Here is a 16,639-nt window from a genome sequence, read left to right as displayed (position 1 = left end):
TGCTCAGATCGACTCACAATTTCACCACGACCCAGAATACTTTATGGGGTCTTAGAGCAATATTTCGATGTGTTACAAACGGAATGACAAAGTTAATATACACCATCCCATGGTGGAGGGTATAAAAAACGGCCATGGAACTGTTGTTCTTTTGTTTTTTTTTTTAGAATTTTTGCGAAAATTTAAATATAAAATATTTAATTAACTTACTTTCATTTAATTTAAAATAATCAATAAAACCACCAAATTTTTTCGTCATTATGTTTAGTTTGAACAAAATAAAATATTCCACATGCTTAGTAGATATGATAATCACTTACCTGGTCTTCCATAATATGTGGCGTCGCCATAATAACCATTTCTTGAATCAATGCCGGGTTCTCCTTTGGGTCCTGATATCGAAAGTCCCGGTAATCCTGGTGGCCCAGGAGGACCCGGGGGGCCTGGGGGTCCAGGCATAGGAACATATTGTACACCCTCTCCCGATGCAGCAGGTAATCCTGGCGGTCCAGGTTTACCATCACGTCCATCAATGCCACGATCTCCTTTGTCACCTTTTGGCTATTTTTTTGTGGAGAAAGAAGTGAAAAGAACAAGAAGAAAATAAATTAAAACAAAATATTTCCCAAAGAATACTAATGGTGTTTTCTTTTCAGAAAAAAAGTGTTTTGTCTTCATTTTGTCTGTACAGAGTGCGCATTTATTAAACGTTGCCAGCAACCTAGAAAAATTCTATAATTTCAGCGGGCAGAAAAGAATTCAAAGGAGGAAACAGGGCAATCGCAGCACTCTCGTTTGTCGGCAGTGCTGAAAATGCCCGCAATTTGCCTCTATGTGTGGCACTATTTTCACAACAGAATTCGAAGCCTTTTCGCACCTTTGCCTGTTTTTTTTTTTTTTTTTTCTAGAAAAGAACTTTTTAGGTTCTTTTCCTGACCAAATGCAAAAAAGTGCGCATTCTTTTACAAGAAAATAAAACGCCATAAGATTAAATAACTTCCCCACCAGGAAATTTAATAAGTGGTTTTATGTAAATATAGGAATGAGGTAAGATATTTACTACAAAAATTTCAATTGGTTAAATGAATAGCTGAATGACATTATTTCAGAGGATTTCATTTATATAGCAAAGCTCCGTACAACATTATTAAATAATTGTTGGGTTAATCCCCAAACGACCATGAAACAGCAGTGGCAGCAATAGGAATGTCAACCAAAGCTCTTAGTCTCTAAGCAAAAGTGCCACAATTACACATTATTGTCAATTAGTTGGCAAATGTGTAACCATAACGAAAAGTTTCCCAACGACGATGATGAGATGGAGGCATCATCGCCAATGATGAAAATGATGACTATACTGATGAGCAAACTGTAAAGGCAAATACTGGTTGTACAAAGTAGAGCACCAACTAATGAATGAGGTGACATTTGGGACCCGCACCACTATAAGGTTGTTGCCGCAATAAAAGACAATTGTTCACAGATGCTTCTGTGGCTAGGAAGAGTTTTTCTGGTTATTAAATTTCCTGCACTAGATTAAAAAGTAAGCAACATTCATTTTAAAGTTGATATGCTAAAATATTTGAAAAGGGTTTATACTCGTAGTATTAAGTCAATACTGATGAATAATATGTTACACTATGGAATGGTTTTAGGTCATATGGTTAAACCTAGACTGCTACATGGCTTTGGGGTTTTGGTTTCCGGTACTTCAGTAGTCTACAAGTTAAAATAAAGACTAAAACGACTAAAGACCTAATCACCGTTTGAAATATTGCAGTATATCGTATGAAATGAAATTGTGTTGCTATAGTTCGCTATTCAGTACCTTTTCACCCTCGCCAATATTGCAGTATTTCTGTGAGTTAATACCTTTTTATTATACAGCTTAATAATTATATTAGCAAGTATTGGAGGACAGCTCTCAAATAGAAGCAAAGTACTCTTGAAGACAACAAATAGCACACTCCTATATGGATCTGAAATCTGGGGAGTTCTTTCTGTGCAGATAACATCAGCCTGAGAGTTATTTTGGTATTGATTCCGAGCCAAAGACGCGGAGAATACAAGTAAGGATACTTTTAAGACACAATTCTCTTTTAAATTTTGGTTTTATGTACTTGCTTCGAGGAAGCAAATTTTAATTTTTCGCTTTTTATACCCTCCATCATAGGATGGGGGTATATTAACTTTGTCATTCCGTTTGTAAAACATCGAAATATTGCTCTAAGACCCCATAAAGTATATATATTCTGGGTCGTGGTGAAATTCTGAGTCGATCTAAGCATGTCCGTCCGTCCGTCCGCCCGTCCGTCTGTTGAAATCACGCTAACTTCCGAACGAAACAAGCTATCGACTTGAAACTTGGCACAAGTATTTTATTGATGTAGGTCGGATGGTATTGAAAATGGGCCATATCGGTCCACTTTTACGTATAGCCCCCATATAAAGGGACCCTCAGATTTGGCTTGTGGAGCCTCTAACAGAAGCATATTTCATCCGATCCGGCTGAAATTTGGTATATGGTGTTTGTATATGGTCTCCAATAACCATGCAACAATTGGTCCACATCGGTCCATAATTATATATAGCCCCCATATAAACCGATCCCCAGATTTGGCTTGCGGAGCCTAAAAGAGAAACAAATTTCATCCGATCCGCCTGAAATTTGGTACATGGTGTTGGTATATGGTCTCTAAGAACCATGCAAAAATTGGTCCACATCGGTCCATAATTATATATAGCGCCCATATAAACCGATCCCCAGATTTGGCTTGCGGAGCCTCAAAGAGAAGCAAATTTCATCCGATCCGGCTGAAATTTGGTACATGATGTTGGTATATGGTCTCTAACAACCATGCAAAAATTGGTCCACATCGGTTCATAATTAGACATAGCCCCCATATAAATAGATCCCCAGATTTGGCTTGCGAAGTCTCCAAGAGAAGCAAATTTCATCCGATCCGGCTGAAATTTGGTACATGATGTTGGTATACGGTCTCTAACAACCATGCAAAAATTGGTCCACATCGGTCCATAATTATATATAGACCCCATATAAACCGATCTCCAGGTTTGGCTTGCGAAGCCTCAAAGAGAAGCAAATTGCATCCGATCTGGCTGAAATTTGGTACATGGTAGTGGTATATGGTCTCTAACAACCGTGCAAAAATTGGTCCACATCGGTCCATAATTATATATAGCGCCCATATAAACCGATCCCCAGATTTGGCTTGCGGAGCCTCAAAGAGAAACAAATTTCATCCGATCCGCCTGAAATTTGGTACATGATGTTGGTATATGGTCTCTAACAACCATGCAAAAATTGGTCCACATCGGTTCATAATTAGACATAGCCCCCATATAAATAGATCCCCAGATTTGGCTTGCGAAGTCTCCAAGAGAAGCAAATTTCATCAAATCCGGTTGCAATTTGGAACATGGTGTTAGTATATGATCTTTAACAACCGTGCCAGAATTGGTCCATATCGGTCCATAATTATATATAGCCCCCATATAAAACGTTCTCCATATTTGACCTCCGGAGCCTCTTGGAGGAGCAAATTTCATCCGATCCGGTTCAAATTAGGAACGTGGTGTTAGTATATGGTCGCTAACAACCATACCAAAATTGGTCCAATCACACAAAAATTGGTCCATATCGGTTCATAATCATGGTTGCCACTAGAGCCAAAAATAATCTACCAAAATTTTATTTCTATAGAAAATTTTGTCAAAATTTTATTTCTATAGAAAATTTTGTCAAAATTTTATTTCTAGAGAAAACTTTGTTAAAATTTTATTCGGTTCATAATAAAATTTTCATTATAGTCAAAATTTTATTTCTATAGAAAATTTTGTCAAAATTTTGGTTCTATAGAAAAGTTTGTTCAAATTTTATTCGGTTCATAATCATGGTTGCCACTCGAGCCAAGAATAATCTACCAAGATTTTATTTCTATAGAAAGTTTTGTCAAAAGTTTATTTCTATAGAAAATTTTGTTAAAATTTTATTTCTGTAGAAATTTTTGTCAAAATTTTCTTTCTATAGAAAGTTTTGTCAAAATTTTCTTTCTATAGAAAATTTTGTCAAAATTTTATTTCTATAGAAAATTTTGTTAAAATTTTATTTTTGTAGAAAATTTTGTCCAAATTTTATGTCTACTTTGTCAAACTGAATTATATACGTATTGGATCGATCTTTTTTTGATTTAATATATACCACGTATGGACTTACATACAATTTAGAAGATGGTGTTAGGAGGTCTTAAGATACCTTGCCATCGGCAAGCGTTACCGCAGCTTAAGTAATTCGATTGTGGATGGCAGTGTTTAGAAGAAGTTTCTACGCAATCCATGATGGAGTGTACATAAGCTTCGGCCTGGCCGAACTTACGGCCGTATATACTTGTTCAGCTTTTTTATACCCACCACCATAGAATGGTGACGGAGGTATAATAAGTTTGTCATTCCGTTTGTAACACATCGAAATATCGATTTCCGACTATATAAAGTATATATATTCTTGATCAGGGAGAAATTCTAAGACGATATAACGATGTCCGTCTGTCTGTCTGTCTGTTGTAATCACGCTACAGTCTTCAATAATGAAGCAATCGTGCTGAAATTTTGCACAACCTCGTCTTTTGTCTGCAGGCAGGTCAAGTTCGAAGATGGGCTATATCGGTCCAGGTTTTGATATAGTCCCCATATAAACCGACCTCCCGATTTGGGGTCTTGGGCTTATAGAAATAGTAGTTTTTATCCAATTTGCCTGAAATTTAAAATTTAGATGTATTTTGTGACCATAAAGAGGTGTGCCAAAAATGGTGAGTATCGGTCCATGTTTTGGTATAGCCCCCATATAGACCGATCTCCCGAATTTATTTCTTGGGCTTATAGAAACCGCAGTTTTTATTAAATTTACCTGAAATTGGAAATCTAGAGGTATTGTGGGACCACAAATACGTGTGCCAAAAATTGTGAGTATCGGTCCATGTTTTGGTATGGTCCCCATATAAAACGACCTCCCGATTTGGGGTCTTTGGCTTATGGAAACCGTAGTTTTTATCCAATTTGTCTGAAAATGGAAATCTAGAGGTATTTTGGGACCATAAAGAGGTGTGCCGAAAATGGTGAGTATCGGACGATATTTTGGTATAGCCCCCATATAGACCGATTTCCCGATTTTACTTCTTGGGCTTCTAGAATCCGAAGTTTTTATCCAATTTGCCTGACATTGGAAATCTAGAGGTATTTTCGGGTCATAAAGAGGTGTGCCGAAAACGGTGAGTATCGGTCCATATTTTAGTATAGCCCCCATAAGAACGATCTCCCGATTTAACTCCTTGGGTTTCTGGAAACCGTAGTTTTTTTCTGATTTGCCTGAAATTGTAAATATTCTGGTATTTTAGGCTCACAAAGTTTTTATCGGTCCATTTGGTAATGCCTCCATATAGACCGACTTCACTTCTTGAGGGTGTAGAAGGCGCACTGATCATGAAAATTGCTTGAAACTCAATGTAAAATTTCCAGATTATACTTCTACAGATAAGATTTCAAATCAAGAAGTTATTTTATAATTTTCTTGCACACTTACAAGAGATGTTAATGATTCCTCTAAAACTCAAACAAAAATGGTTCTTATAAATCCAGAATCTGATATAGTCCTCATAGTTAAAATCTTTAAATTTATCTTCGGGAAGTGTCCTCAAGTCCTCAAGCCCTCAAGCCCTCAAGCCCTCCTGAAATTTCAAAGGAAACCCTAAAATTTGGTTCATGGTGGTGGGTATTTAAGATTCGGCCCGGCCGAACTTAGTGCTGTATATACTTGTTTCTTCATATGCTAAAGTGTTTTAAAAGCGAGTTAACGACAACTTTATTTTCCAAATTAAGACTCGACTTCCAGTAGATATTATGCTATGTTTCAAGTAAAAAACATCTTTAAAATAAAGTGTTGAAAAACATATCCTATATTTGAGCGATTTTTTGCTTTGTGGTCAAGATGCCAAAAGACAACAAATTTAAAGACAATTTCATTAAATTTAAAGAATTTTTCTGAATTATTAAAGTCAAGTTGATCTTAGCCCAAACATTTTTTCTTTCGTGTTATGATACCCATTTTTAAGAGAAGTCACTTAATTTTAAGGACAATACGAATTCATTGAAAAGTTTATCGACTTTTGGACAAGGAAAAAAACTTTATATTAACATAGAGAAATGTGTCTTCTATGCTAAGCAAAATTTGCATTCGTATTTTAACGACATGAAATCTTTGACCTCATGATAATATTTTTTTCAGTGCAACTGAGCGGAGGAAGATTTTTCTTACCAACGCTCAAAAAAAAGTTTACTTGGATCCAAAGATTTCGACCTTCCCTTAAAGATTTTAGTATTGATTCCGAGCCAAAGATGCGGCTTCTTTAAAATAAAGACATTTTTCAATGACCTATCTGGCTTTAAATCTAGGACTAATAAAATTAAAATTAGGGTACATATCTCATTTATCAAATTTTCATTCCCTTTTCGAGGTTTATTAGTGAAGGTAGTCACGTACAAATAAATGCCAGTTTAAAAATCCAAATTATAACGGATACTTCAAAGTTAAAAATGTTTTCTTAATTCCAAAAAAAAAAAAAAAACTTTAAACCAAAGACGCTAAATCCTCAAAATAAGTCTTAGCCTATATTTGAAGCGTTTTTATCTTAAATCTAAAGTTTCAATATTTCAGTTAATTCAAGGACAATTTCTTTAAATCAAAAATGTGTTTCTTTACTTTAAGGAAATTTAGCCTTAGTTCAAAGACATGCGACTTTAACGGAGGGATGCAAATTTACAAAATTTGTGTCCTGAATTTAATGCAAAAAATTTTTGAAGTATAGATTACAAACTTTATTTTAATTTATTTATTTATTTATTTATTTATTTATTTATTTTTTTATTTATTTATTTATCAATTAATTACATTTACAATAAAACTATAAATATAATTGTAAGCTATGACTGCTAGGGCCTTAAGCTTGATTATTATAATTAAAATTTCATTATTTTAAAGAAATTTGTCTTTAATATTTTGTAAATTTCGCATCCTAAAATTTAGGTTGCGTAATCTTTAATATCACGTCAATATATTTTTCAGTGAACCAACAGGGCGCGACAAACCCGACAAAATACATCCAGGGAATTTTGGAACAAGCAAACCCATAAATGTATAATGTTGCGAATGATAGATATAAAACTTGCAATGTTTTCAATAAATACAATATAAAATAAAATTTTTATCGGGAAGAAACTAATCTCACAGTTTGGGACAGGCTAACTCTGCTCATTTCTTTCACTTCTCTTGAGAAACACTTTACCCTACACAGAAAAAAAAATCACGAAAATTTTTCCAATTAAAATCTTAATTGAGTTTTAAAAAATATTCAATTAAAAATTTAATTGATTCAACAAATTTTTTAATTGAAATAAAAATCAATCACACAAATTAGTAGTATCAATTAATTTTTTAATTGGATCAATTAATTATTTAATTGACTGTCAATTAATTTTTTAATTGATACTATCATTTCTGTCATTGAAGACATTTCAATTAAAAAATTAATTGGATCAATTAATTTCGTGATTGAATCAGAAATTTTTTTTTGTGTGTAGGTAAGTATTCATCGTAATCGTGTGAACTCATAAAGTTACCCACAATCCTAAGGTAACTCGTTTTCTCGTAGAGAATTAGCTCTAAATATTTGGAAGATACTATATCATGTGATCCTTCGAGCCGTATCTATCGACTAATAAACACATTCTTGTATAAAACATATCACATCTCTTTCACTTCTCTTAAGAAACACTTAATCCTAGGTAAGCATTCATCATAGGTTAGGTTAGGTTAGGTGGCAGCCCGATGTATCAGCCTCACTTAGACTATTCAGTCCATTGTGATACCACATTGGTGAACATTCATCATGATGGTGTGAGTTCACAATAAAGTTACTCACTATCCCAGGAGTTTAAGTTATATTCTTATTAGTTTCCCATATTCTCTTCTTATGTTTTATTTCAAAACTTTAGATTTCAAAAATACGTTGTGGGATCATCGTGGATATTCATAGCCATCATATAAATAAAGTACCTCATTAAATTAATAAACCTCAGGATATTGGTTATACAAACGATTTCCGCCCACAAATATATTTGGCCCACTAAACTTCTATTATAGTCAAAAATCAAAAATTGCAATAAAATTTAATATATCCGCTTCGTTGCCTACACCCAATCACTGAGATTTCTCTAACAACTAAAAAATTGTATCTTAATTAAATCACTAAGTTATGTACAGCAATACAGAAAATGACATGGAAATAATCACAACCAACAAATGACCCTTTACCGGCCATTTACAGGCTACCGACACAGAAAATATATATGGACATATTACTTGTGCTTAGAATATCTCCGTAAGGAGTTCTCTGACCTCTCATGATGATTCCTTTTTATTAGGGAATAACACAGCACAAAAGATACGTACAACGAAAGAGAAATAAGCAAGAAAACAGAAATCACAAACGAACCGTAACTAAATGAAAGGCGACAATCATTCATTCAGGCCGGTTGACTGTGAGGCGGAAGGCCAGTTATGGCATGCGGCTCACAAGCATACAAATATGTCAGAATGGGAAGGATATCTCCTAAAAAGTGCATGTTTTGATCCTAAGATCCTGCATAAAACAGATAAATAAATTTGTCCACTGGAGGCCCGGAGGTCTTCTAATCGACCACAAATTATTAAATGTAAAGAGCTATGCAAAAATTGTTATAGCTCTCATGAGGGACGTATGCAGAAAAACGAAATTTTAGACAAATAAAATTCCACTTTCTTGCAAAGAATTTTCATCAAATAATCCCGAATATATGATAATTCAGAAGCAATTTTTATACCCTCCACCATAGGATGGGGGTATATTAACTTTTTCATTCCGTTTATAACACATCAAAATATTGCTCTAAAACCCCATAAAGTATATATTCTGGGTAGTGGTGAAATTCTGAGTCGATTTAAGCATGCCCGTCCGTCCATCTGTTGAAATCACGCTAACTTCAGAACGAAACAAGCTATCGACTTGAAACTTGGCACAAGTAGTTGTTATTGATGTAGGTCGGATGGTATTGCAAATGGGCCATATCGGACCACTTTTACGTATAGCCCCCACATAAACCGGTCCCCAGATTTGGCTTGCGGAGCCTCTTGGAGGAGCAAACTTCATCCGATCCGGTTGAAATTTGCTACGTGGTGTAAGTTTATGATCTCTAATAACCATGCAAAAATTGGTCCAAATCGGTCCATAATTATATATAGCCCCCATATAAACCAATCCCCAGATTTGGCTTGTGGAGCCTCTAAGAAAAGCAAATTTCATCCGATCCGGCTGAAATTAGGTACATGGTGTAAGTATATGGTCTCTAACAAATAAGCAAAAATTGGTCCACATCGGACTATAATTACATATAACCCCCATATAAATCGATCCCCAGATTTGGTTTGCGGAGCCTCTAAGAGAAGCAAATTTCATCCGATCCGGCTGGTGTAAGTATATGGTCTCTAACAACTGTGCAAAAATTGGTCCATATCAGTCCATAATCATATATAGCCCCCATACAAACCGATCCCCAGATTTGGCTTGCGGAGCCTCTAAGAGAAGCAAATTTCATCCGAAACGGCTGAAATTTGGTACATGGTGTAAGTATGTGGTCTCTAACAACTATGCAAAACTTGGCCCACATCGGCCCATAATTTGACCTCCAGATTTGACCTCCGGGGCTCTTGGAGGAGCAAAATTAATCCGATCCGGTTGAAATTTGGTAGGTGGTGAAATTTGGTATATTGCGCTAGTATATGGCCGCTAACAACCATGCCAAAATTGGTCCATATCGGTCTATAGTTATATATAGCCGATCCCCAAACATAATCTACCAAAATTTTATTTCTATAGAAAAATTTGACAAAATTTTATTACTATTCAAAATGTTGTCAAGATTTTATTTCTATAGAAAAATTTGTCAAAATTTTATTCCTATAGAAAATTTTGTCAAAATTTTATTTCTATAGAAGATTTTGTCAAAATTTTATTTCTATAAAAAATTTTATCAAAATATTATTTCTATAGAAAATTCTGGCAAAATTTCATTTCTATAGAAAATTTTGTAAAAATTTTATTTCAACAGAAAATTTTTATTCGGCTTTTTTTTTTTTTGTTTACTTATGTTATAACCCGTGTGGACTAACTAACAATTGGGAAGACGGTATTAAGAAGTTTTAAGATACCTTGCCATCGGCAAGTGTTACCGCAACCCTAGTAATTCTTTTGTGGATGACCGTCTTTAGTACAAGTTTCTATGCAATCCATGGTGGAGGGTACATAAGATTCGGCCTGACCGTATATACTTGTTCTTTTGTTTTTTATACCCTGCGCCACACTGTGGAACAGGTTAAGTTAGTGCATATGTTTGTAACACCCAGAAGGAGACGAGATAGGCACATTGTGTCTGTGGCAATAATGCTCAGGGTGGGTCCCTGAGTCGATATAACCATGTCCGTCTGTCCGTCCGTCCGTCTGTCTGTGAACACATTTTTGTGATCAAAGTCTTGGTCGCAATTTAAGTCCAATCGCCTTCAAATTTGGCACATGTTCCTAATTTGGGTCAGAATAGAACCTTATTGATTTTGGAAGAAATCGGTTTAGATTTAGATATAGCTCCCATATATATCTTTCGCCCGATATGCACTAATATGGAACCAGCAGCCAGAGTTTTATACCGATTTGCTTGAAATTTTGTACAAACATAACACTTAGTCGTATAGTCAAGTGTGCAAAATTTGATTGAAATCGGTTCAGATTTAGATATAGCTCCCATATATATCTTTCGCCCGATATGGACTTATATGGCCCCAGAAGCCAGATTTTTGGCCGAATTTGGTTGAAATTTTGCACAGAGAGTAGATTCAGCATTGTAGCTATGCGTGTCAAATTTGATTGAAATCGGTTCAGATTTAGATATAGCTCCCATATATATCTTTCGCCCGATATGGACTAATATGATCCTAAAAGCCAGAGTTTTGGCCCAATTTGGTTAACATTTTGCACTAGTAGTATATTTAGTCGTATAGTCAAGTGTGCAAAATTTGGCTGAAATCGGTTCAGATTTAGATATAGCTCCCATATATATATGTTTTTCTGATTTCGACAAAAATGGTCAAAATACCAATATTTTCCTTGTTAAATAGCCACTGCTTAGTCGAAAAGTTGTAAAAATGACTCTAATTTCCCTAAACTTCTAATACATATATATCGAGCGATAAATCATAAATAAACTTTTGCAAAGTTTCCTTAAAATTGCTTCAGATTTAAATGTTTCCCATATTTTTTACTAACATTGTGTTCCACCCTTGTGCATTAGCCAACTTAAATTTTGAGTCTATAGATTTTGTAAAAGTCTATCAAATTCTATCCAAATCGAGTGATATTTAAATATATGTATTTGGGACAAACCTTTATATATAGCACCCAACACATTTGACGGATGTGATATGGTATCGAAAATTTAGATCTACAAAGTGGTGCAGGGTATAATATAGTCGGCCCCACCCGACTTTAGACTTTCCTTACTTGTTTTTTAAACTTTTATCACCAAAAAAATTCGTTTGTTACAAAATTTTTACTTTTTAAATAAAAAATTATTCATTCATTTTGTTTTGTTATTGTTGGTTTTTTTCTTTAATCATTCTTGTTGTTTTTTTGATTTCAGCTTAAAACCATGCATTGACTAAACTACAAGTGTAGCTCAACCAACAGGGGAGAAGCCGGCTATCATGTAAAACCTTTTTGCGGAAGGTTCAAGTGTGGTTTACTTCAGGGTTTGCCTGAATTTATTCTGATAATTGGTTGATAGTTTTGCTGCAAGTAGAGGATGCTGATGAGGAATGTGGTAATTCCGAAACGTGCGTCCATCCAACTATCTTGCCGTCTATACGGCTTTGCCCAAATAAATTTGACAAACATTATTTTCCTCTGTTGGTTAAGCTACACTTGTAGTTTAGGCAATGCATGGTTTTAAGCTGAAATAAAAAAAACAACAACAACAAAAATTATTTTAGAACCAACAACACAGTCCATTTCGTTTATATCAAGCACTGTTCTTTTCTGACTTTAATAAGACACATTTCACAGTTCATAGTAAAAAATTAATATAGTAGTATGTACTGTGAACATCTTTTCGGAATCTTCCGAACGTATCTGGAATATATGTAAAAAAAAAAAACAAAAAAAAACTTTTTGGTGTTCGGTCGAAGCAGGGATCGAACCCACGACCCTTCGCATGCAAGGCGGACGTCGCAACCACTGCTCCACGGTGCCCAACTACATGTATGGTTCTGTTAAATAAAGTCTGTTTAATCGGCTCATGGGCGCCGCAAGCTATGCTATATAAATATAACTTATATGGATAATTGTCTATTGATGACAATAACAGCTACATAGCTCAGTGGATAGTGTGTTGGCTTACAAATTGCATGGTCCGTGGTTCGATTCTCCGTCCAGGTGAAAGGTAAAATGTAAACAAGTATATACGGCCGTAAGTTCGGCCAGGCCAAATCTTATGTACCCTCCACCATGGATTGCGTAGAAACTTCTACTGAAGACTGTCATCCACAATCGAATTACTTGGGTTGCGGTAACACTTGCCGATGGCAAGGTATCTTCAAACTTCCTAACACCGTAATATATACCACATAGTCCATACGTGGTATATATTAAACTAAAAAAGGCCGATTAAATACATATATAATTAAGTTTAAAGTTTCTATAGAAATAAAATTTTGACAACCTTTTCTATAAAAGTAAAATTTGGAAAAAAAATTTTATAGAAATAAAAAAAAAATTTTGACAAAAATTTTCTTTAGAAATAAAATTTTGAAAAAATTTTCTATAGACATAAAATTTTGACAAAATTTTCTATAGAAATAAAATTTTGACAAAATTTTCTATAGAAATAACATTTTGACAAACATTTTCTTTAGAAATAAAATTTTGAAAAAATTTTCTATAGACATAACATTTTGACAATGTTTTCTATAAAAATAAAATTTTGATAGATTTTTTTTGGCTCGAGTGGCAACCATGGATATGAACCGATATGGAACAATTTTTTGTGTGATTGGGGATTGGCTATATGTAACTATAGACCGATATGGACCAATTTTGGCATGTATATTAGCGGCCTTATACAAACACCACGTTGCAAATTTAAACCGGATCGGATGAATTTTGGTCCTACAAGAGGCTCCGGAAATCAAATCTGGGGAACGGTTTATACGGGTGGTATATATAATTATGAACCGATATGGAAAAATTCTTGCGTGTTTGTTAGAGACCACATTCTAACACCATGTTCCAAATTTCAACCAGATCGGATGAATTTTGCTCCTCCAAGAGGCTCCGGGGGACAAATCTGGGGATCGATTTATATGGGGGCTATATATGATTATGGACCGATATGGACCAATTCTTGCATGGTTGTTAGAGAACATATACCAATACCATGTACCAAATTTCAGTCGGATCGGATGAAATTTGCTTCTCTTAGAGGATCCGCAAGCCAAATCGGGGGATCGGTTTATATGGGGGCTATATATAATTATGAACTGATGTGGACCGATTTTTGCATGGTTGTTAGAGACCATATACTAACACCATGTACTAAATTTCAGCCGGATCGGATGAAATTTGGTTCTCTTAGAGGCTCCGCAAGCCAAATCGGGGGATCGGTTTATATGGGGGCTATATGTAATTATGGACCGATATGGACCAATTTTTGCATGGTTGTTAGAGACCATATACTAACACCATGTACCAAATGTCAGCTGGATCGGATGAAATGTGCTTCTCTTAGAGGCCTCGCAAGCCAAATTTGGGGGTCCGTTTATATGGGGGCGATACGTAAAAGTGGACGGATATGGCCCATTTGCAATACCATCCACCCTACATCAATAACAACTACTTGTGGCAAGTTTCAAGTCGATAGCTTGTTTCGTTCGGAAGTTAGCGTGATTTCAACAGACGGACGGACGGACATGCTCAGATCGACTCAGAATTTCACCACGACCCAGAATATACATTCTTTATGGGGTCTTAGAGCAATATTTCGATGTGTTACAAACGGAATGACAAAGTTAATATACCCCCATCCTATGGTGGAGGGTATAAAAAAATTTATAAAATCGAATAATTTCTTCTACATTGTTCGTATTACAGAAAAAGGTGCTAAGAACTAAAAAACCTCGTAGAAGTGAGAAAGATGTGAGGGAAAATGCAATTAGCCAGAAAAGATTGTTTTTTCTTTTTGAGTTAGTTTTATGAAATTGTTTTTACATCCTGGAAAAGAATAAACGTTTATCACAAAAAGTATATACTTTTCTTCCAAATATACTTCCTTACAGTGAAAAGCAAATGAGAAACGAACTTTGTTTGTCTAAAATTTCGTTTGGGATGAATGAATTATTTTTTCACCTGAAGTTGTCCAAAATAGCTTTACCGGAAGTTGAAAACAATTGTAGGGAATCCCCTGATTTACTTAAAGCGCAATGATTGTAGAATTTCCAGTTTTTCTGTTTTGGATGGGTATGAATGGCTATCACAAACACATTTCTTGAGGATTATTTCCCCTTAGTCGTAAACAAATCAGAGTTAACAGAAGTGCAAAGTTATACAAATAATATGAATGAAAGTTGTTTATTTTGTTGTTGTCTTCTACTTGTTGTTGCCTTAGCTACTCGCTTTATTTTTCTTTTTTACATCACTGGCATAAAAAATCATTAAAATGTAGTTTTGTTGCTCCTTATTTGCGTTAGTTGCCTGCCCCCTCTATCCTTTTTGATTTTATAAACGACTGCGTTTGTGTGTGTTTATACTCTTCAATTGAAAGGCAAGCTTGCTTCTGCCATCTTTGTTGGAAAATGAGGAAACGGACATACATATAACTACAACCCTAACGAAGATATTTATAAGCATTTGCAGGATACAAGGATATACTAAGCTTTCCAGACAATCAGCCAGGCAAAACGCAAACATTCTGACAAACAGCAAACCAACCGAACTAACTGTCATTTATATAGACCAAGAGAGAGAGAGAGAGAGAGAGTGCCACACTTCCCAATTGCCACGAGAACCTTTAGTTGCCTTAACCGATGTGGAAGTAGAAACGATAGTCGTAGTAGTCATAGTAGTCCTTTTGAAGTATCATCGTATATGAATGACATAAAAAGGATACTTTATGACAATGGGACGACGATATTGTTGGTCGTTGCCATTGTTAGCGCAACTTAGTTGAAACGTTAGAATACACCTCGTTATTCTCATACTCGTAGTGCTTCCCGAGGGAATGGTGTTATAATATGATATTACTTTATCAGTGACTTTAAGATTTCACACGACGTTGGTGGGAATCGAGCAATGATCAGGGTTTTCTCACAAGGACCACCATGTCGATGTACTTACAGTGTAGGGCATAATGACTTTGCTCCATTTACATGGTAATATTTAGTGTTTAAGCTTACAAAAGAGAGAGATTTCGTTAAGTATCACTTTTCATTTACTCATCGACAATAATATACCTCATGCCAACTAGAGGATCACAAAGTTCTTGAAGTAATTGTAGCAAAATTTATTTTCCACCTTTGGAAGAAGATAAAACTAGTAACGAATGTATAAGGGCAGAATGGAGGCGACTATACGAGGCTTGGCTTTTGTATTTTGGGATAAGAGAACAAAAATTAGTAAATACAACCGAAAGTTCGGCCAGGCCGAATTTTATGTACCATCCATCATGGATTGCGAACAAAACTCCACTAAAGAATGTTATTCAGAATCGAATAACTTGGGTTGGAGTAATAGTTGCCGATGGCAAGGTATCTAAAGCCTTTTTAAAATTGGCTACCAAGTTGTAACTTAGTCGATATTTATGAAGACTTTGTTAAATAAAACAAGGAATTATGGACTTAAGTTCGGTCATACCGAATCTGATGTACCCTCCATCATACTTCTAATACTTAGAAGTACCGATGGCAAGGTATCTTGAAACTTGTTAACATCATCTTCTAAATTGTAAGTTAGTCCATACGTGGTATATATTAGACAAAACATGTGAGTAAAATAGAAAGTCGGGCGTGGCCGACTATATCATACTCTAAACCTAAAACTATATCTCCCTAAACAATGGGAGAGGTTTGGGTGATAAACTGCATTTTCATATTTAAGAACATTAAGGGGTACCTGGTTAGAGGAGTTTTATCACAATCTGAACAGAAATGTCTGATATTAGGAGCTATAGTTGATTATGAACCTACAGAGTTAGCATGCTACTAATATTGAGTGCATTATTAAACAAGTAAGGAAAGTCTAAAGTCGGGCGGGGCCGACTATATTATACCCTGCACCACTTTGTAGATCTAAATTTTCGATACCATATCACATCCGTCAAATGTGTTGGGGGCTATATATAAAGGTTTGTCCCAAATACATACATTTAAATATCACTCGATCTGGAAGAATTTGATAGACTTCTACAAAATCTATAGACTCAAAATTTAAGT

At 35.1% G+C, this 16,639-nt stretch overlaps 1 protein-coding gene across 6 annotated transcripts in view; it reads right to left on the bottom strand.

Moving 5' to 3' along the window:
- The window catches only part of Mp (collagen XV/XVIII-type protein multiplexin), a 1,363,033-nt gene that overhangs the window by 352,598 nt on the left and 993,796 nt on the right, over positions 1–16,639 (bottom strand). For all 6 annotated transcript variants that reach the window (XM_075303610.1, XM_075303614.1, XM_075303611.1 and 3 more), the window contains one exon: positions 321–561. In XM_075303610.1, coding sequence (XP_075159725.1) covers positions 321–561 — 241 coding nt within the window. The remainder of the gene's footprint in view (positions 1–320; positions 562–16,639) is intronic.

The sequence above is a fragment of the Haematobia irritans genome, chromosome 4 (assembly GCF_050003625.1).
Source record: "Haematobia irritans isolate KBUSLIRL chromosome 4, ASM5000362v1, whole genome shotgun sequence".
NCBI lineage: Eukaryota > Metazoa > Arthropoda > Insecta > Diptera > Muscidae > Haematobia > Haematobia irritans.
The sequence above is the reverse complement of the archived record's forward strand: the minus strand, read 5'-3'. Positions and strand labels throughout refer to the sequence as shown.